Below are 23,603 nucleotides of genomic sequence, written 5' to 3'. Positions count from 1 at the left end.
CTTTTCCAGTCTGTTCATTTTTGAACTTGCTAGGTTGCAACAGAATTGTTAACTTGGCCTTGCTAACTAATGGCATTTTCCACGTGTCTTAGCTTTTCTAACAATTTATACCACCTTTTAAAAAGTTTGTAGCAATTCTTTATGCAGTCAAACCGCTAAACCAGAAAGGAATTCTAGGGAAAAATTATTCAACAATATGTATATATTTTCAGATATAATTTTATGTTAATATACCTCAATGTAAATCACATTTCGTAAGATTTTAAAATATCTTTACAGATACTAAATCTTTAAATATATTTACATTTTAAATAGGATTAAATCTGCTTAAAGTTGGGTCATGCCTATTATGTTTGACAAAGTAGATGTTAAAATATATTTTGATAAGAACCAGAAATCCTAAAGGACAAAATAATTTATGTTTGCGAGAGAAAAGAAAAGGAAGTAAATGGAATGAATCAGCATAAATTGTAAAAAGATGGTGAGATAGTAAGAGAGAATGTAAAAAAGTTCCGGTAGAAGAGAATATACTGTATGTAGCTCAGGGTTGAACTATGGTGTCCTTGGTGCACTCTGAAATGTTTGCTTGCAGATATTTCATTACTTGAATGTTATCAGGTAACATGACAATAATGTACCAAGGAGTCCACAATGGGGAAATGTCATAATCTCCTACTCTATTTCAGTTCGAAGGGCTTCTAGGTTCAAATTAATGTAACTAAAGCAAGTGACTCAAGGGAGTAATAACTCAGTTAAACTAGTACTTATAAGCATAGCTTTGTGCCATGATAAATTTAATCCCAGCCAAGGCTTTTGGAAGAGTTTGTGTCTTTTCTTTAAAGATTAATGTTGAATAGATGTAATGCCAAAAGTTTAGAGAACAGTAAAACACCAAAAATATGACCATGGTAATGACCAATCACTTTGTCTTGGCGTCCATCCTGGGAAAATAATTTGGGAACATTTAAAAAATAATGCACTGGGCCCCTGCAGGAGTCAGCAGGGTTTAGCAAGTATAGTTAACCCAAAGCAATTTGAAAGGCTTTAACAGAAATGACCAGCTTAGTTGTCCATTGCACTATAGTAATAGTGTACTTTGACTAGCAAAAAGTTCAGCAGATTCTGAAGCGATTCTGAGAGAGAAGATGGTGGAATACAGGGTGGAATATGCTACTAGAAGAAAGAATTGAACAAGTTTTGTATCAGTCTAGAACAGGGGTGTCAAACTCGCGGCCCTATGTGCTGGCTACGCCCATGTCTGGTTTAGCAAAGAGGGAAAGTCATGATACGTCACATGACCATGCTGTGACAATGCGAGTTTGACATCCCTGTTCTAGAAGGAAGAGTCAAGTGGTATGCCTCAGTGGCCTGTTCTATTCAACATATGTATAAATTGCTTGGACAGAGTTCACATTTGCAAGAAAACACAAAAAAATTGATGTAGCAAATACTTTAGGTAGGAACAAGTGAGACGTATTTTAATAAATGCAAAATTCTACATAGTAGGGGTTCTTTGAAATCATGGGCATTCCTTTGTGGTAGGAATTGAGAGTTTCAAGAAAACCTGTATTGGCTGAATTTATGTATCATGCTAAGCCATGGTTTATTGACTAAATTTTAATGGCTGGCCTAGCAACATCAAACCTTGGATTACTGAATAAAACTACAGCTGAATTGCCCAATGCACTCAAATAACGATGTTGATGCATAATCATTGTTGTGTGCAATTCTCAAGGGGGTAAATCCTTTTTGACTATTTCCTTGCATTGTAGATTAATTTTGGTAACAGTTTACATCTGATAATTATTACTCTAATATGTTAAACTGAGGGGGAAAGTTTAGTCTGATTGTCAGAGATGATCACTTTTCTCTATTGTGCCTATGGATGAATTCTTACAGCCAGTTCATAAAAGCCTCTGCCATCAAAATAGCTTCAAACTACTGTATGCACTTTCCATGTGCTGGTTTAAACAATGCAGAAGTATGATAGCATGCAGAATAGAACAGATATCCAGTATGGTTCTGAAATCAAGGTTAAAAGGAGTAGTGTTATATGAATTAAGCGGCTAGATTACACTTCCAGGAAGATAGCAGCATTAGAAAGATTGACTGATAGTGTCTATAATGACTTTAAATTCTTTGGTGGTTCCTGTAATTATAGTTCAGTATTTTATATTGCATGAATTTAGTTCTGAGTAACACAATATACTACTAGCAGCATAATTATTCACTGTGTATGACTAGCCTAGATTGGGCAATTATTACACTGAAGTAACTGTAAGCTATAGCTTGTTATATTGAAAAAATGATTTATGCAAATACTAAGGGAAGGAAAAGTTATGACACTGATCTTGTTGCTTGTTTAGACATGAACCGTGAATGTTTGAAAATTTAAATCAAATAGCTCATACCCTAGGAGGTACTGGATTCCTTCCTTCCTTTCTGGCAATATTTGCTTGATAAGGACACTCTTTTGTAGAAGCTGTTCTGCATCTTGGCTTTATTAGCACCCTAGTATTATTATGCAGGAAATTGTGCTACTAGCTATAAGGCAGAAGTAGCTGATAGGATTTGAAGCACAGTAGCCACGTTATTTTAAAACCTTGTCACAATGCCTGTGTTTTAAGGATTTATTTAAATTCTGCAAGTGGCAGTATTTAGCCAAATTTGGCTGACCTCAGAAATCTAAGCAACTAACCTGGATTGTACTTGGATGCACAAATCATCCCAATCTAGACTAGGAAATTGAAAGGCATCCCCGAAAAAGGCAACAGCAAAATTTTTGTACTACTACCAAGAAAATTATATAGGCATATCTGCATAAGAAGTCAAAGAAATCTTTCTTTTTACACGCGCAGAACTCTTACCCCCAAGACTGCCCAATTATATACATAAAATATGCACAGGAAAACTTTTTAACTATTTGAGGAATAGCTATTAAATCTATTAACATAGAATTAAAAATTTGCTTAAATTTACATTGTGTAATTTTACATAATTATGGAAGGAATTCTAAAACATTCTGATTTTTTAACTCTGATTGGTGTGAGTACTGATTTGCAGGGTTTAGAAAACTACAAGCCTTTATGTGGGGAGATCTTGGTGTATTTTTTTAAAAAAATTAAGGAATTATTTAGTTGGGTTCTCACACATAAGTGTCTTTAAATGTTTTGAATTGCGTAACTTTTTAATCTTCTTTGCTTCAAAATATTTTGCAGGAAACACAATATTAAGACGACTTCATACAGGAATCCTGACGGTCTTATGTAACAAATTTTGAAAAATGCATTTTGATGTCATTACTTTAATTATTTTTTCAGTTTAAGAAACGTAGAAAGCAATCTGTGATTCTAGAAGCTGTTGTTAGTTTAGCAATCTCATGGAAAATTGGGAGAGGAGTTTTAATTTTTGTTAAGCTGAAATGGCCAGTCAGACTGTGATTGCTACTAGGGGTACTTGGCCATCTTCTTGGGCTATAAATTTCTCAGTAATCAGTGATGGGACAAGACATTATCCTTAGAACTGTAATTGTCCCTTCATTCCCTTTGGTAGCCTTGCCATCTTTGCCACATAAACCTGACTGAGGAGTCTTTGGCTTCTGATAAAATATTCAGTAAACAACTCTCAAAAGAAAGCTTCTGAAAGTATTCAGATTTTCTCCATGTTTCTTCTCTTTCCTCCAGTGTTCCAGAAGGTATATATGTTGTAGGATTCCTATGAACTTTTCATTTTAAATGACAATATCTCGGACCCTTTCATTTTAAATGACAATATCTCGGACCCATAGGATGCAAGCCAAGGAAATGCAAGAGAAAGACTTGCTGAAGCCTTATTTAAAGGAGCAACCTCTGATGGTACTCTCAGCAAATGATATGCCCCCCCCTCCAAAATCACTTTGGGGAACATTCTCAGGTCTTCTAGCATAGCACTTTGGGGTATAATATAACTCACCTATGAAAAATACTGAAGTTATCAGAAAGATGTCTTCCCTGCACTAATAACATCATTGTGTTCTGGCTCTTTACTTTGCAAAAAATCACACATTGAATTTACCCCATTAGGACATTTTACAAGTAAAATATATATGCAAACCTATGCTAACTTAACGTAGTGAACACAACTCGTATATGCTGTATGTACACCTATATTTTCATGAATGTCTGCATTTCAGCCCTCTACACAACAGTTAAGATGAAGTAACATGCCCAGTCTTTCTAAAGCCACATTTTCAAAAACTGAGCTTACAGTCTTATACTGCTGAATTTTTGTAATCCGTGCATTTGCTCAAGTGAAAAATCTTCACTAAACAGGAGGCAAGCTTCCCTTTCTAGTAAAACATACACCCAAAGGGAAATTGGAAGAATTATCGAGTCTTCTTTAATTATAGCAAAAGAGATTGCAGATCTGAACTAGTACGGAAAGGAAGAAAGACTGGGGAAAAAACTTGCATCATCTGACATTGCTGCTGATACAAAACTTCCTTTAGGTAACTGGACTGTAAAACCATCCTAGTAGCAAGGACATGTGTTGCTGATGCAAAGCCCTGAAAACCGAATGGGCAAGTATATTCTGGAACAAAAGTGGCATATCTATGTCTGAAACCTTAAACATATATGCATGGGAGTAAGTGCCACTGTACGTTACGGCACTAAATGCCAAAAAAAAATGTGAACGTAAAACATAGTATTTAACTATGTGTATTAGTTATGTGAGCAAAACCAGAATTGGCTTCTGTTTGTTTAAATCTACAGCTATCTCAGTGGAGAAGATCCAAAGAAGGTATTTTTTAATAACATCCAGTTTAACTCTACATTGTAGCTATACATTTAGTGTATCCTTAAGCAAATATGGAATAACCTTTGAAGAGAGGACTGAAAGTGAAGGAATCTGCTCGTATATTCTTCCTAGACATCAACTAAGCCTAAGGATTATCTCAAAAAGAGAAACAACATTCTTTGTGCAGTGGTTTTAGCTTGGATTGTAGCTTTCAGGTTCATACAAATCTCATTTTCAGGTTTGCCATTAAAAATGTACCACACACATCTATTACTACTTCAGTTGTCCATTCTCTCTCTCTCTTCTGTACATTTGCTCTTGAAGGACTCATTTTTTAAGAGATCTCTTCAATTGGACTGTGCCTGCGATGTCCAGCACAAGTGGGAAACACAACTGAATCCCAATCCTTTTAACTGTTGGCCATTCCTGAGAATCATTCTCATCACTCAGGTTAAAAGAAAAAAGAACAGCAACAGAACTGGGACCAGAATTTTGTTCCCAGTCCTAAGGTCAGTTTTAGCACTGCCACTCCCCACCCCCCAACCCACCCCGGGCCGGTCGAGTACAAATGATTAAAGAGGGGAATGATGGTTAACCTATTAAACCAGCCAGGTTTCAGGGGAGTAGATATCAGCAACACTGGTGGAGTGGGAAACTGAATGACCCAATACTGAAAGTGACCTTGCCTGAAGGCAGCAGGGAAGAGAGCAGTTGCCCAAGGACCACACCATTAATAAATATGTGTAAAAAGATATCAGTGCACCCTTTAAGCAAAGTAAATTCAAGGGGGAGGAGGGTAATACAGGCAGCCACCCAATCTAAGTGACAGGAACATACTGAGAAGAGAGAAAGAGGCAGGGGTGGGATGCTTTTGTTTGTTCCCCCATTTTGGTGGCCTTCTAAGCCCGTGGTGGTGTTGCTGCTAAACTGGCTGGCACAAAGAGCCACCAGCACCCTCACTCCAGCCCCAGCCTCTGTTCAGCTAGGCTAGCGGGCCAGAGGGATCTGTTTGAGGGAGATCAACACTGAGCGCATGCGTGAGACATCCTTGGACTGCTTGCTGCTCTTGGGATTGAAGTCGCAGAGTTGGGCCACTTTCTCCCATTCAGTGCCAGTCGTCTCTTCCTTGGACTCCTTTAGGAAGGCTTCCTCTGAGGCTCTGCAGAAGGTAAGTAAGACACTGTCAGGCCAGAAAAGAATGTCTGCCTCCAGACAAAGTCTGGATTGGCACAAAACATTCAATACTGGTAAACTACCCTAAGAGGCATCAAACGAACCACGTTTTCTGCATTCACATGGTGTGCTAAATATAAATTAATTAAATAGGTCTGGCTTGTACCGCCCCAAAGGATTAAATTTGATTGGTGTGTGATTTGGTCTGTTACGTGAATACAGCCATTGAGATATGTGAAAGAAAACATGACCCGTCAAAACCGCGGAGGACAAAATCGCGCTCGACGAAAGCGCGCATTTAACGTCATCACAGCGCGATGAAAAAAATTAAAAATTGAAATAAAATTAAAATTAAAGCAAGCCGATTCACATAAAGGTAAGGGTTAGGGTTAGGGTTAGGTTAAGGGTTAGGGTTAGGTTTAGAGCGTTAGGGTTACGTTTAGCGTTAGGTTAAGGGTTAGCGTTAGGTTTAGCGTTAGGTTAAGGGTTACGTTTAGGGTTAGATTTAGGGTTAGGTTAAGGGTTAGGTTTAGGGTTAGGTTTGGGGGGATTAGGGTAAGGTTTTCGCTTTATTTTCACATTTTTCGATCACAGCGCGATGTTTTCGTCGTGCTGTGATGACGTCAAATGCACGCTTTCGTCGAGCGCTATTTTGTCCTCCGCGGTTTTGTGGTGGAACCAAAGAAAAGAAAGAATTTTCCAGAACTGATTTTCCTTCTTTCAAGGAACGTCCTGACTAACAAATTGTGCAACACTGACCACCATGTAAAGGCATAGATTCTAAGAGTCACGTCACTTGGGTGTATAGATATAAAATACACTGCCAGCTAAATACAGTTTATTATTAGCTATAGTTCAGATCATGGATAATCATGATCGCGGGCTTGAAAAGTACTCTAGGTTTTCTGCTATCTCAACAAGAAAAAAAATAAACAAGGGAAAAACAATAAATATATGTATGAGTAACAACAGAGATGGCCAAGATATATACCTTATACTTGAAACCAGGGTTAGGAGCAAAAATATGTAAATCCTGAAACGAATTGCGTGGAAAAACTTGAAACTAGAATGATTATTTAAAAGAAGCACTGCAACTTATTGCAATTCCCAGACTAGTATCTGGCACTGCACGAAAACAAATAGAAAAATAATTACAATGTAGGCCTATGTAAAGAATGCTCATATGACATGCTTTGAAGCACTTATAAATCATCATAAGCCTTATAATTATTTAGTAATAATAGCAATTTATTAAAGTTAAATGCTCCCCCAACTCCCAGTGACTGAGTAGTATACAAATGCTAAAACATTTTTAAAAACAATACAAAAAAAAAAATCAGCAGAAGATGAAGGAACAATGATGGAAGAAAGTAAACTCAAGAGGGGAGCAGAAAGGAAAAGGGATATCAGTTGTCTTCTCCAAAGACCTGGGCAAAAAGCCAGGTCTTTAAGGTCCTTCAAAATACTAGTAGGTATTCCTTAATAAGAAATCTGTGGCATAAGAGAATATACCTTTGCCATTTTGTTGCTTTACTTCATAGACTCCTCTGTCACTCCTCTACTGTATATATATAAGTTTTTTATATTTCCAACTGCTTCATCAATTTACCTTTTTTCTATGCCAGCAAGAAAACTGTTAATTTAGACATGGAAACAGAAGAGACCCTTCTCCTTTATCTGCTTAACCAAAAATAGTATATAAAAATCTATCCTAACCAATGGATGATAGGAAGCGGAGAGTAAACAATATTAAAGCAAGATCGGGAGTCAGGAAACTACATGATTACAGTGATTATTCTCACACCACCGTGAATTATGAGAAGAAGGAACTGGGGCAATTCTGTGCCTGTTTTTGTTCTGACGAAACACGTAGGCAAAAAGCACACACGAGCTCTGCATGCATGGTCCCGTTCAGAAAAGTTACCCCCACCCTCTGAAAAATGAGCAAGAGAGACATACACATAGCCAATCACATCTGCATCTGGCTGCTGGTAAAAGGCTTTGTCAGCAATCCTGTGGCAAGGTCCAGTAACAGGAGAAAGGGCAGAGCAGAATGGAAGCAAAGAGTTAGAGAGAGAAACACAGATTAGTAATAGCCTTAAAAGTGGAAGAGGCAGAACTAGATGCTACTTGAAAGCATTAGCAGCTCAGTGAGTTAGAGGTTCATTAATCAAATGTATAGGAAAGAAAATGAGAATATTTTATGTAGAAGTAAACTGCTTGTCATAATGCCCCCACAGTGACAGACCTGGTGCAGAAAAAGCTAATTTCTAAGAACTAGAATTAACCCTCCCAAGTTTACCTTATTTACATGCAGCTAAAGTAACCAATGAATGTTTAACTCAGTTATGACTGAGTTAAAATTTGCATCCAGGAGGATGCCCTTTTATTTGTTGCAAATCCAGAAATATACAAGTAGTTAAGAAACTTCTTTCCTTGCCGTACCTGTTATTGGCCTGGTTCCTCTCCATTTGTTCATTCTGCCTTACGTTCCATTCCTCCAAGTCTTTCTTAGCCTTTTCACGCCATTCCTGTTCTAATACCTTCGAAGCAGCATCTAAAACCAAGAAAAACATCATGAAAGATAGAAAGAAAATGCCTAAGGGTCTTAGCAAGTTAACTAGCCTAAATCTAGCCTGGCACGATCCAGATGTATAGAATGACATCTCCGTCATCTCCAGCAAAAAAGTGAGGTACCCTGGATAGATGTTGTCATAAAGAACTGTAAGTCATATCTCAGATTAAGAAGAAGATATTAGTCTTCATTTATTGGAAAAGAGGTTGCTAGAAACTATAAATGGCAAGGCCAAAAGATATAGCCTGACATCTACATGGAATTTATAGAACAGAAAGCACAACACTACACTAGTTAGTAAAGAGGAAAAAATGCTTATTAGCTATATCATCACACTGATGTATTTATTCAGCTGATGCTAGAAATAAAACTTGAAATAATATATCTCATTATTTCTTATTCTACAATATTGTTTTTATTTCTCTTCCCCCTTCCTGATACACTTATATTCATTCTCTACTCTGCTAACCTGGGAGCCCTTTTCAATTCTGCTGCTGCTCTTTATATTATATATAATATATATATATATATATTATTATTATGGGAGGAAGCTAACTGCTTCCATCATCTGTCAATCGGCTCGTCACTTTATTTATTTATCAGCACAATTATAAACATTCCTGTTCTAATACCTTCGAAGCAGCATCTAAAACCAAGAAAAACATCATGAAAGATAGAAAGAAAATGCCTAAGGGTCTTAGCAAGTTAACTAGCCTAAATCTAGCCTGGCACGATCCAGATGTATAGAATGACATCTCCGTCATCTCCAGCAAAAAAGTGAGGTACCCTGGATAGATGTTGTCATAAAAAATATATATATATTTTATTGTGCTGATAAATAAATAAAGTGACGAGCCGATTGACAGATGATGGAAGCAGTTAGCTTCCTCCCATAATTGGGGCTTACCAGGGGTTGTAAAAATCTAATATATATATATGTGTGTGTTATATTTATGCTGATAAATAAATAAAGGGAGACTAGTATAGATCTATTTCAAGCTATTTAGCTCTCATCAGCTAGCCATACCCTTGCTGGGAATCGAACCTGTGCTCAATTGCCTCTAAGGCAGATGTGTTAACCATTGAGCTACAGGGCTCGACTCCTTATCAGCCAGGCCAGGGCATACCAGGGGTTGTGACTTTAAATAAATAAATAAATAAATAAATAAATAAATAAATAAATAAATAAATAAATAAATATATTTATTTATTTATTTATATATATATAACCATTGAGCTACAGGGCTCGACTCCTTATCAGCCAGGCCAGGGCATACCAGGGGTTGTGACTTTAAATATATATATATATATATATATATATATATATATATATATATATATATATATATATATATATATATATATATATATATATATATATATATATATATATATATATATATATATATATATATATATATATATATATATATATATATATATATATATATATATTATTTATTTATTTATTTATTTATTTATTTATTTATTTATTTATTTGATATATATATAGCAAGAACCCTTTTCTAAACTAATCAGCAGCATTTTTGCATCGTTTAAGAAAGTGTTTCTGATGGTTCCATCTCTTCTCCACCATCTTCTCTGCTGCTATACAAAAATTCTCCTTATACACGCAATCCCCAAAGACAATACAATTTTAAATATATAATTTACATAAATACTGTATAGTTATATTTGAACTCCAGCTCAACTCCTGAGCAAATATTTTTATCCCTACCCAATTCCTGCAGTCTCTTTTTCTGTTCCTCTCTCCATTTGCGAAGACTCTCGGGCTCCTGTGTCAATCGGTCAGCTTTGGCAATGGCTGCATAGGCATCTGTAGGTCCATTGGATTCCTTGGGGAAAAAAGAAGCCATAGGTGAATTATTGGTCTCCCACAACAAGGAATGGTTAAGAAACAGAACATAGAAGTCTCCAATCCTGCCAAAAAGTCTTTTATAAGTTTGTAGGCAAATTCTAATCTTAGCCGATTGGGGACTTATTTAAACATAATCTAGTATTTCTCCAAAAAATTAATTCAAAGAATGAGATATAGAAAACTGAAATTATGAGGACAGCCTGAGGGCTCCCTCGTGCAGAAACTAGCACAGCTAGTTGCAGTCTTATGAAAGCAGATGCTTTTCAGAGTTACATATTCAAGCTGATGAGGCCATGGACCTGCCCTCTCTTAATCAACTTGCCTTGTCATTCACGGCCAACATGATTTTCATATCTGTGCTTCAGGTGAATTCCTGAAATTCTAAGGGTAATAGCTGTAAATCAGCCGTTGTGATACAATTCTTATGATGTCACAATCCTTAAAGGGCCAATGTCTTGCTGCAATCTTCTCTGACCAGAACTAGGTGTTGATTTCAGTTGAGTTTTAAAACTGCCATTTGTGTCAACTGTTGTCATGGCAAGAACCATTTTCACAGTCTCGGGCTGAAATCACAAGGGAAATGCTAAAAGTCATCTTCATGTAAAGGACAGTAATGGTAGCAATTAAATAAACCAAAATTAGAGGAACCCCTCAATATGGATTGTGTTTATAGATAATAATTTTTAAAATGTTGAATCCAGTGTCGGGTTCCTATAGTGATTTCCAGAACCCTGTGCTATAGCTTGTTTTTACATAAACAAAATTGACCCTATGAACAAACTTTTTAAACTAATCTAGAATCATCCAAAAGGCTAGCTCATTTTCTTCTGTACCTCTTATTGCATCCGCCAATATAAAAGAATAACTAACAGTGGTGTATTAACTATTAAGCATACTAAGCACATGCTTAGGGCACCAGGCTCAAAGGGGGCACCACAAAGTTGGGAAAGAAAAAAAAACTCAATGAAGATTTGTACAGTATATACAAACGAGGGGGGGCACCAAGATTTTGAGTGCTTAGGGCATCTGCCACTGGTAACTGAGATTTATACAATGCAGCAGGAATGCTGATTCTGGATCTACTACTTCGGGCTGGGTTAGATCAGGTTCACTTACAGCTTCAAGTTGGACTAGGTCGTTTACAATAATAAATTGTCACCTGGAGTTGCCTTATCTGGAGGTGAGTAGAAGAAAATGAGTGGGAGGCAGATTGCTCAGTCCCAAAAAGGAATTTCTGAGGTATGGGGAAGGTGGTTGTTTTAAGAGAAAAGGGAAGAAGAGAAAAAGGGACGTGTGCATTTAGAAAACTCTGTTTTTATAATACTGATGCTTATAGTGTTGAACAGATCCCAATTCAACCGTCAGCAAACTAAATTGTCTATAATTTTTTCTTTTGTTGAACCATGTCCAAGTCTTGGAAACTTCCAGGACATATCCCTGTAGTTTTCTCGGCAAGGTTTTTGAGAAGTGATCTACTGTTGCCAATGTAATCACACGAATCAAACTATAATTACGTGAGACTAAATCACACCAAGAAGAAGCCAAAAGTTTCAGTAATAGCCACTGCCTTTCCCACTGATCTCAGCAGACAAGAGGCTGTCTTATGCTGTGGAATAGCATCCATGTACAGTTAAACCTCTGATTCTCCTTAGTAGCTACACATACACTTCCATACACATTGTGCTACAAATGCACGATAATACAGAAAAGTGAGGAAGATAAAGGATTTTGCTTGGAAAAAAATGAAAAGTGTATGTACAATTCTACTAGGGTAACAGGGTTCCTCTACAATGTAAAAGGGCACATAGTTGCTATTTGATAATCATTATCTTGGTATGCAGATTACTTAGTACAGTCAGAGAATTGCCTCAAAGAAACTATTGTCTTTTTCAAATATCTACATTATTCAAAGATAGAGGGGAAAGTAGATAAAAACCACACAGAAAAATGTTTTCCCGGTGAATATGGGAATTAATAATATAATGATATGCCTGCAATTTTCAGGTCAACATTCTTTCATCCAAAATAAAGAAACAATGTTAACAAATATGTAAACAATGTTGTTTATATTTGTGAAGTGCTTGATATAACTGAAAGTCAGAATTATTGCATTGGTATTTTCAAAGATAAATTCTGTATTGGATGGAGAGTAATGTAGCAATTCAATTTACTGGTAGTTCCACAAAATTAAAATGGATTTAGTGATAAAGAAACATATACATAATTGGGCTGCTTTATGATTCCCTCAGTACTAACAAACAGAAGGAAAAAAAGAACAACGCCTTTTTTTGGCTTTTGGATCTGATAGAATGTTACTGTCTTTTCTAATCTAGCATCTTCCAACTTTGACCATATCTGTTGAAAATTAAGGAAGCAGAGGTCTGACTCACCTAGAAGGTATAAAAAAGCTATCCATGTCAGTGCTGTCCTTTCTATACTTCCATACCATGTCTATGTTTAATTAGATACTCAACCTCACAGCAGTCTGTGTATAAATCATTCTCTCCTTACAGTCATAATTACCTCCCTCAATAATGTCAGTGCCTTGAAATGGCTTCCGGTTGGTTTTAGAAGAAATATTTATAAGCTCTTACTGTAGATGACCGATTTGGAACATGGATAAACACCATTTTTTCTGGCTTTAATTTTTCATCAGCTCACACGAGCACAACCAATGAAAAGGGACTATGGAAATGGCAGTTCGCAATATCTAGGGTAAGAGGATGCTGATGGAAGAGAATATCTGTAGCTCAGAAGTGAACTGTAGAGTTCTTGGTGCGCTCTGATCTTAGTTGTTTGCTTGCAGACATTTCATTACCAGACTAGGTAACATAATCAGTATGAGTAAATGTGGGGCTGATTTCCTGTTCATATGCAGTAATTTATAAGAGAATTCTATTATGAAGAACTTCAGTCAAAAACTGAAGAAAACTTACTAGCACTGCAGTATTACTTTCCCTTTCCCCCCTTTTTTTTTGAGTGACCAGCAAAAAAAGCCAAATGCCCCAGATAAGAATTCTTAAAGAATTGTCCTCTTAGGTTTGACTACAGCTATTATTCTGTACATTACATAAACTTATGAAAGTTGATATGATTCATAGCCCCACTCAATTCAGACTCTCACCTGAAACACATCACCGTTCACAGTAGTTCCTCCTGTGTTTTCAAAATTAACTGCAACAAAGGGAACATATTAAAGTATTATTCAATGCTACAGTATCTCTGAGTTGTAAGAGAAAACATTCAGTTATCAGTTATCTGCAAAAGACAGGCCAGCACCAGACATTATTTTGAAAAGCAACTTCCTGTTTGGCTAGGTAGAGGAAGAAGGATATTTAACTAAAGAATAGAAACACATAAGACCTGTAAAAGGTGATATTGGCCTCCAATAGAGCTGAGTCAAAAATCTGAGAGAGTTTTAAAAGAAGAGAAATAACTTGTTAAAGGAAAAAATATCCTGCAAGGTGAGACTTTTGGTATCTTAATAGTCGTATTCATGTAATATTTTTGGTGGCAATATAGCTGTGGTTTTCTGTTGCCTTTTTCTGACATATTTTCAGACTTTCAAGTCAAGGAAGAAAAGAACAAATATATTTGTATGAACATACTAAGCCAAAGTTATTTACCATTTTGGTTGCAATTATAGTTAATAATTGTAGAAGTGTTGAATAACCGTTGGCTGGTTATTCAACACTTCTGATTTGTAGTTTTTCATGCTGGAATAAAAGTATAAAGGCCCAATTAGGAATAAGGCTATTCTATCCATACCTGTTGTGGTTAAAAAATGAGATGAGAGACAGCAGAGATGCTGCATATGGCCATTTAAAATTGTACATCTGTAGTGGTATAGAAGCATTTTGAATATATTAATAAATATTATAGCTATCCATTTTTATATCTAAAAACCACTTAGCCATATAACAGATAAATAAATGTATAAGAAATTATGAATACAAATTGGGATTAGAACACTTTAGCTATGATTTCATTTTATATCAGGGTATAGACATCATGCTTGACAAACTAAAAATGGTTCATCTGCAGTTTAGCACTCTGAGGTTATTGGTTTGTAAAATTCACCAAGTATATCTTTGTATATAAAATTGTTGTTATCTGTGTATTTAATAGTCCATACTTTATTTTACAATTGTGTTAAATAAGCAGCAGTGATTTGGTTCAATATAACCCTGCCATAAATCATAATTTATATACCCTAATAGCTGGATTCATGCACTGGATATTCTATTTTGCACTCATCCATTTTCTCACACAGGCATTTTTCTGTTGGGATCATAAAATGGTAAAAGGGTAGACAGTGACATATTATACTATATAGCTCATTATATAATTTACTGCCCTCTAGTTATTTTGTATAAAAGTGCCCATAATCCATACCTAAGAAATAGCTGTGTAGTCTGATATATTGGAACAAATATTAAAAATCTGAAAGGGATCAAGCTCTAGCTATAATTATTCTACTCCTGGATTGTAGTGGAAGCAAATATTTATCTCTCACACACGCCTCTCATTCTTTAGCTTTAAGAGCACAGAAATTCATCCTGTCCTGATGTTGGCAAATTATAAAGCTTAACCAGTGCCACATGCTATAAAGTTTCTTGAGCTTCCCTTGAATTTCCAACATTCACATGATTTTTATTAATATGTGACATTTGGTACCTATAAAATAACTTTATTTCCAAAGCTCCATTTTACCAGACTATATAACACACTAAACTACATTTTAAATGACACTTTATTAGACATACAATGTAATAGTTGTTGGGTTTGGATATAATTTAACCCATAAATCATAGGTTATAAAGCACAGGGATTTAATTCACATGCTGGAAAAAGCCATAACTCCAAATAATTGCTTAGCTTTATTTTTTACTATGTGCAACTGAAACAGAAATAAGTTGTTTGTTTGCTTGTTTGTTTAGGTGAATTTAATAGCAATCAGCTCAAATGGATTCCTAACATCCTAGCAACACTTTTTAAATCTTTTCCCACTTTACTTTATTGATTTAAAAAATCCAGTTTTGATCTAGTAATTAAGTCATTAGGGTAGAAACCAGGAAACTGAGTTTTGACCCAGCCCTAGGCAGGAAGGCTGGCTGGGTGACTTTGAGCCAGTCATTCTCTCTCAGCCCATGATATTTGCCTTGGGCAGCATGCCAGTCAAACAATTTCTGTCACAATTAATGGATCAACTCTTGACTGATCCAGAAAAAAAACACGGACCGTGTACTTCCAGCAATCCAGAGGAGAAGCTTGATTAACATCAGTTACTGAATATGGCTTGGATATGGCCATCAGATATGGGCTGCAAAATAATCTGGCTGACTACTAGACAGCAAAGAGATAAAGAATTCTTACTCTTACATTCAGCAGCTGTCTGGATTTTGGCAGACTAAGTCTAATATAGTAGCCCTAGGTCTATATTGTATGATAGTAAGAAATCTTTATCAACATTTTAAACAGTTATTGGGATTTCGGGCTCCTCTCCCACGTCTGTTTGAAAGGATTAGAAATATGAAGTATGAAAACGGGAGCTGGGGCTAAAGAGGTACCATCCTAGCAGTTAAGTTGCAAATATTACAAGAAAAAGCTATATACCACATCTCACATATTGGGGAGGTCCAAAGTCTCTAACATGAGACCCTGACAAAACTATATGCTCTCCACTCTGAAAATGTAAATGAACAAGCAAAAACCAAAGGTGTTTTTGCATCAATACAGCTTAAATGTCTTGCTGGAAAACCAGGTAAGTGTCATGATTACTGCCATAGAAGCATTACTTGCTCTGAATCTTTACTTCCAGCAGCAGTACGGCATACAGAAATTAACCAGCACAGCTCTGTTTTGGCAATACACAGAAAAGACTGCCTGCTAAACTTCCAGGGGTTCCAGCTAGTAGGAAAGTATGGCAATTTAAAAACAGAGAGCTTTAGATGAATTCAGCTATAAACGAAAAAATAGTATTTGGGGTGTGTGTAACATCTTTCAGTCAATTGCAGATTCTTTTTCTTTCCCCTGATATCACCCAATTTTGAATATTAGACTGCACCCAGATCTGGTCTGGCAACCTTTGCTAGGCCTCCTCCCAAAGCTAAACAAGAAAGTCAGTCTTCCTATGATACATCAGCTTCTAATTGTCATCTCTTCCTTCTGCAGCCTCCTCTTCCCCAGCCCAGTGCTTGGGCCAAATGCCGCCTGTGCTTGTCCTAGCCAAAAAAAAAAGCATTACTCACAAAAACAGGGCTCCTGATGGATCTTGCAGTATCCTTGGTGGCTCTTGCAAGGCCTACATTACAGACAAGCCGTGTTTTTCTTTCCTTCTGTGGTTATCTAAGGCTGTACGGAAGAGTCAAAGGTGCTTGCCTCTAATGAGAGACCCAACTCATAGCTGCTCCCTGACGCAGAGCTGGCTCCAAAGAGGGAAGGGTGAAAAATCAGCTAGTTCAGCTAGAACAGGGATTCAGACAGCTCACAGAAGAGCCCTAGTTGCTTATTGTGGAGTCTCAGAACTTTACATCCTGCCTTTAAATTGGGGTTAGTCCATACAGGGGTTAGTCCTTCCTTTTATTTCTTCTCACAACAAACCCCTGAGGTTGACTGAATGGGAAGGAGGGTGTAATTGGCCCTAAGTCCAGCCACAGCTGTCCTTTTCACAACTTAAGAACAAAAGTGGACTCCTTTCTAGGAAGAACTGGCAAGAATGCACCCCCTTTTGGAAAGATATTATTTAAGACTACAAATCCCATCAGCATTGGACTTGGTGGCTTGGAGGAGGCCTCTCAACACACGACTCCTCCGTTTTTGCTGGCTTTCTCTGACAGGCTGAGGCTAGGCAGCCACCGAGATGGCTTCTTCGGGAAATATCTCTTTTCCCCGGCATGCTGCTGCTGCTGCCCCCCTCGGTCCCGCGGCGCCGTGCCTGGGCAAGCCACGTACGGGTCTCCCCTCGGTGGAGGAGACGCCCGCCTCCCCCCCCCCCGCCGCAATTCACCCCCGCGCGCTCACCCTGGGGCTCCTCGGCGGCCTCCTGGCTTCCCCTGGCGGCTCCTTCGGCGCAGCTGATGCCTTCGTCGTTCTCGATGCCCGCAATCTCGTTCTCCTGCTGAGCCAGGAAAGCAGCGGCCGGGTCCTCTTCGGCGGCCTCGGCTGCTCCGCTTTCCGAGGAGGAGAAGAAGCCGAAGTCATCCGCCATGACGGCCGTTTTCCCGCAGCTCTCGAGCCCGCCTTTCTCCGGGATGGGCACGACGTGCCACGCCCGCAACCTCGGCGGCCGAGAGAGAGAAGCCCCGGGAGCCGGCCAAGCCAAGCAGTGGGCGACCAGGAACCGCCGGCTCAGCTGTCACTGCGGCGCCTGCGGGAGGAGACTGACGCGGCGAAAGGAGGTGACCTCACCCGCCGAGCTGCTAGCGCGTTCCGGAGCCATTAGAGGGAGGCAGCGGCCGCCCTGGATTTCGCTCAGCGGCAACATCAGCTCCGAAGGCAGAGAAGTTCCGCTCCCTGGAGCTGCGGCGTGGGAGAAAGGCGGTCCAGCCTATTGCTGGGGATAATGTCGCATCCCAAAATTCAAGGGTGTCCTGATGGTCCTCAGAAAAGATCCTCTTTACAAAGCGCATGGACTCAGTTGGTCCTTTGGTGATGCCAAGCCAGCAAATGAAATCTTTTAAGTCAGCCGCTTGAAGAGTTCTACAGGTAATCCTCGACTTACAACAGTTCATGTAGTGAGCGTTTGAAGTTACAATGGCACTGAAAATCGTGACATATGACCGTTTTTCACACTTATGACCATTGCATTCAGATGCTTGACAACTGACTCACATTTTTGAAGGTTGCAGTGCTCAGGAGTCATTTTGCGACTTTCTGACAAGCAAAGTCAAAGGGGAAACCGGATTCACTTAACAATCATGTTACTAATTTAACAACTGCAGTGATTCACTTAACAAACACGGCAAGAAAAGTCGTAGGAGGGGACAAATTCACTTAACAAATTTTTCACTTAACATAAATTTTTGGGTTCAGTTGTGGTCGTAGGTTGAGGACTACCTGTACTTGCTTGCTTGTTTGCCTTGTCTCTTCTCTCCAAACATATACAGCGATGACCTTTTTTTTTAATGTTCCCATAATGCTACCTTCATTCAGCCCCTAACCTACAAATAAACCAGCTTAATACTACAGGTAATCCTCAACTTATGACTACAATTGAACCCCAAATTTCTTTTGTTAAGTGAGACATTTGTTAAATGAGTTTTGCCCTATTTTATGACCTGTCTTTCCTCAGTTTTTAAGTGAGTCATTGCAGTAGATAAGTTAGTAATCCAGTTGTTAAGTGAATCTGGCTTCCCTATTACTTTTTTCTTGTCAGAAGGTTGCAAAAGATGATCACATGACCTTGGGACACAGCAATGGTCATAAGTATGAACCAGTTGCCAATTGTATGAATTTTGATCACATGATCATGGGGATGCTAAAAAGGTTGAAACTGAAAAATGGTCATAAGTCACTTTTTTCATTGCCATTGTCACTTTGATCACTAAATGAACTGTTGTAAATTAAGGACTACTGTACTGTGTATTAAAATAATCCACACATCTGACCAAATCAGGTAAACAATGGGAGAGGAATCAAAAAAAGTATTTAGTAATCAAGCACTGTCTTACTTGGACTTGATCAGCTTCATAATTGTCTGTCTACAGCAGGAGTGTCAAACCATCATCATGGTGGCATTACATGACGTGTCGGGGCTTCCCCCCCCTTCGCTAAACCGGGTGTGAGTGTGGTCAGCATGTGATGCATCTGGCCCATGGGCTAGAAATTTGACAGCCCTGCTCTAGAGAGTTGAATATAGCTTTGTTGGCCAATCATCTGTCAGAATTGTGCAACAGTGTTGGGTTGCAATGGATGTTTTAACACTATGGTCCTTGTCAATTTATTACAATGCTGAAATAGTGAAACAGGCTATTTCATCCCTTCTCATCACCTCTGGATCAGCACACACAGGAATCCAGAAGTTGGCATCTGTGGTCTTTAAAAAGCAAAGGAAAGATATAGAAATTAAAAATAACGGGACTGCTTACGATTGAACTGTGTGATTCCAATTTATTGTTTTTAAAAACAAAAAATAATATTCAGCTTGGATTAGAATTGGATGTCACAGCTATGGCATAGATAAATGACAAGGTGCTGCAGCCAAAGGTGCCCCAATTCTGCTACAGTGCCCTGACAGATGGATGTTTTTCCCACCAAGCAGACATGTGCAAGAGGTAAGGGAAGCAGAGCTGGCAGAATAAATTTTATCAGGAGTACACATGAAAAATCAAGACAGACATTCCATGAGTCAGTGTTGTTGACTCTCGAGTTGAGGCATGATGGGGATTACCAATGCAAGCAAGATATTTCATGTTAGTATATTCTGCTGCTTGCTGAAGGATAGTTGGCTATTATTTTACTTCAACAGAGAGGAAAGGCTCAGAATGAAAATTATGCCAGTTTATAACAGCACTGTACATTCTCACAGATAAGCCAAAACTTTAGGTGCCAAAATACTGAAAAATTGGGTTGGGCTTTCTACGAGTATATTTAGTAATAATTTTTTTAAACACCCATATTTCCCATATATGCTCAATTATAAGCCCCTCCATGGATAAGCAGGAATTTTCTAACCAAAAAATATATATCAAATTTTAACCAAAATTGCAGATCCACAGGTGGTGCATTTTTCATGGTACTTTGGTTAAAAATTCAAAGGTCAGCTTAATCACTGAAAGTTATGTATGGCATGTGCAAACAGTATACTAAATCATGCTTGACAAACTTTTAAGCTATTAAACCATGCCTTATAAACCATACTAACTGGGTTCATATATGACATTATCCTAGAATATCGTATTTACTAATTAATCATAAATGCCTTGGTTTCTGCATTGCATTGAACTACAAACAAGTCTTCTTGGACTGAATATGGTCCCAATGAATACACTATTTAATGAGTCTGTTCTCTGTAATTTATCATGAACCTCATTGGTGAAACATACCTATGATTCTACAGAGAATTATCTTGTATACCTGATATAGTGAAATTTTGTTCATGAAAGCTTATGCCTCACTATATTTCTTAGTTATGAAAACTGTTGTCCAAACTAGTGAACAAAGCTGCAATTCAGCAAGTTGGACCTTAACCTTAACTTAGAGTCCATAATCAGGGAAATGTGGAACACAGATTAATTATCTCTAGTTAAAAACTCCTATAGTATTTATTACCTTTGTAATTGTTTATATGCTTAGTCTAACAGAAATTCTATGAAATTGAAGAAAGTAGGCACCAGATTGCAGCTTTGGAGATTCTGTATGTTTAATGATTACTTTTTTTTAAAAAAAAGTCACACTACACTAAATTTAGCAGAGTTTCAATTTGAGTGGTACTTTTTTTGTTTCCAGTCATGTACTCGGCCATATTGCCAATATCCTCCTTCATTCATTTGTTCCTGAAGGTGAAATATGGGATTGAGCCAAAAGCTTCTTTCTCAGGGAAAGTAAAACTGTCAACAAAGCCACAAAACATTTACAAGGTCAAGGAATGCTGATAAGCTTGGAAAAGATACTGAGAAGCCAGCAGAGCTCTGGGAAGCAAAAGCAAAGTGACTCCCTAGAAAGAAACTATGCCGTGAAATATTGTCTCTTTGTTCTTTCAAAACTTCAGTCTTTGTAGTCCTGCCTCATTATACTTATAGTTTCACTGACCTCACTAGGTACATTATATGCTGTATGCAATCAAATACTTATTGTGCTATCAAAATTCTGTAATTTGAATAAATACATAAAGAGGGATCATACAGTAATCCCTCCCTCCTTTATGACTTTTTTGCCTCCAGCACTGACTATAAACAATGTAGCAGTGAAGTCTCTGGTTTATACATAAACCTAGGAAAACTCTTCTATACCCTTCCGACTCTTGTTTGCACGTTCCCGTGGTTCGCCCATGAGGCCAATGTTGAGAAAAGACAGGAGACAACCTTTCTCGGGATGGAGCGACCCAGATTGGGGGTCTGAGAGCCCCTTTTATTGAGATAGGACAAAGGCAGGAGGAGCAATAGCATGTGAGTAAAAACAGCTTGTAAAAGTACAATTTCTAATCTACTGCTCAGTCTATATATGGTTAAATCCTGGACATCAATGGTAGGGCACATATCAGAATGTTATGTTATGCACTATCAAGATGTTATGGCGTTCTAGGAGTTTGTTTTCTCCTGTGTGATTCAGCATGACTCTGCAAGCCCCAGTATGAACTAGGCCATGGAGGACACACACCTACACAAGGAACTATATTACAACACATGTCTGTGATAAAATGTTACCGTATGATTTGAAAAGGTACTGGATAAGAGACCTCTCTCTCTCTTTCTCTCCACAGCTTCTATTAAAAGGGGCAGAGTGCCATCCCAAATCCCCTAATATTCTACAATTCCAACCTATCTTGCTTAGAAATCACACTGCTCCCTTGAAGGCAGAGCATGAGAAGGAACACTCATGAACTGAGTCATGCCTCCAAAATTCCCTTTCCCAGTTCTCTTCTTCCATAACAGGATAAAGCAGCCTAGGTGAGGACGCTTAAGTGACACAGTAAACATTTAGTTCATTCAGCCAGATGTTCTAGGTTTACATAAGGCACTGAACCAAATCATATTGGCTGAATTCAACCAATGCACTGTGTACAGTAGCTACCAGTCAGACACATATTGAAGATCCATTCTCAGCAAAGGAAGAACAAAAGGGGTGGTTTTTGTAAGATATTGGACCTCTCTCTGGTTTTACCTTCAGACTCAGACTTCCAATGCTGAATTCTTCTTCATCACTGCTATTCAGTGAAGTCTGTTTGAAATAAACTAATCATTGAACACTCAATTTATGGTGTTTCTAAAATGGAAATAAACACCCCTGCAAATATTGTATGTAAAAGAACATCAGAATGTTACACTTATTTATTAAGGATAAGAGGAAGGGGAGGGATACATGACAAGTAATTTATCTTTCTTTCATTTGGAAATGAAAATATGCTACCCAGGTGTGAATTTACCACAGCTTATAATCAAAACTTCAATGGCATGATTCATCTTCCTTCCCTTACAGTAGATGGCTGGTATCTGATTAATACCGTATATCATGTCTTTTTGGTGGAGAAACCAGAACAGTTCAGACTTGGCTTGGTATTTTTTCTTATATGTTTTTATTGATGTTGCTTAATAGGCACTGCACTCAAATTTTAATTTTCAAATACCATTTCCTCCTAATCTGAATAGTGAAATTGTTTCTGGGTACACCAAGAGAGGCTACACACTTGACTGCTTCAGCTTAAATCATGCTCTAATGGCCAGTAAAGTAAAAGCTCTCTCCTGGAAACTGAAGCACAAGGTTTGGTTTTAGTAACGCTGGATGTGGATCTACTCCCAGTGATTTCCTAGTACCTTTTAAAAGGATTATAACGACGATCACCTGAAATTATATTGTCAGCTGACAGCGGATGATTCATGTAGGCGGGGAAACCGTCCCCTTCCAAGGCTGTTGGATTCCAATTCCCATCACTCCTAGACAGAATGAGTAGCGCTAGCCATCCAAAAGAAAGCATAGTTCAGTTTCTAAGGAAAATGTAATTGAACCGACTACCGCCTGAGCACAGAAATACACGCAGGCACGTCTCACGCTCCATTCATTCGCGTAAAACCACGTGTCACTAGAGATTTTCAGGATGAGAGACGGCTCATAAATAAAACCGGAAGCTACGGGGGACATTCGTTAATGTGACCTATGGGTGTGATCATAGACTTGCAATCTCGGAATCGTTTAATCTAAACCAGCCTTGGTTCCACTTCTAACCTGTAGTGTGAAATAATGGGTTCCGAGACCTCATTGGCAATTCCACCCGCTGAAGCTCTCCAGCTGGTTATATGCCGAAACCTGTGCGCGTTAGCAGGATAACGTGTGTTGTGTGTATGCGCGCGCATTCAACCAAGTTAAGACGAATTAAAAACCATTAAAGGATTACTTCTGCCGATTTCACAGGAAATCTACCACTAAGGATGACTAAATTAAAAGGGGGGATTATTTCTTCTTCTTCTTCTTCCTTCTTTTTCTTTCGTTTCGCAAATCAAGCAACAAGCTCCATTTTTACAGAGAATTGTACCTACGCTGAAT

General features: G+C 38.1%; 1 protein-coding gene across 3 annotated transcripts; it reads right to left on the bottom strand.

Moving 5' to 3' along the window:
- Positions 1 to 1,457: 1,457 nt before the first annotated feature.
- CLTB (clathrin light chain B) lies at positions 1,458 to 17,787 on the bottom strand. Of its 3 annotated transcripts, XR_015695941.1 has the most exons (7): positions 17,427 to 17,787; positions 13,528 to 13,577; positions 10,263 to 10,380; positions 8,395 to 8,506; positions 7,909 to 7,962; positions 3,752 to 5,935; positions 1,458 to 3,721 (listed from the first exon to the last, which is right to left on the bottom strand). XR_015695941.1 is itself a non-coding variant. In XM_087709365.1 (6 exons), the coding sequence occupies exons 1-6, from the start codon at positions 17,611 to 17,613 to the stop codon at positions 5,764 to 5,766; spliced, it is 693 nt and encodes a 230-aa protein (XP_087565491.1). In that variant the 5' UTR covers positions 17,614 to 17,787; the 3' UTR covers positions 1,458 to 5,763. The 3 variants fall into 3 exon arrangements, 1 of the variants encoding a protein (XP_087565491.1); XR_015695942.1 differs by lacking the exon at positions 7,909 to 7,962 and having other exon boundaries at positions 17,427 to 17,783; XM_087709365.1 differs by having other exon boundaries at positions 1,458 to 5,935.
- Positions 17,788 to 23,603: the final 5,816 nt, after the last annotated feature.

This window comes from Thamnophis sirtalis, unplaced genomic scaffold, assembly GCF_051295495.1.
Source record: "Thamnophis sirtalis isolate CommonGarterSnake01/CBP01778 unplaced genomic scaffold, rThaSir2_p1.2 scaffold_3, whole genome shotgun sequence".
Classification (NCBI taxonomy): Eukaryota; Metazoa; Chordata; class Lepidosauria; order Squamata; family Natricidae; genus Thamnophis; species Thamnophis sirtalis.
The sequence above is the reverse complement of the archived record's forward strand: the minus strand, read 5'-3'. Positions and strand labels throughout refer to the sequence as shown.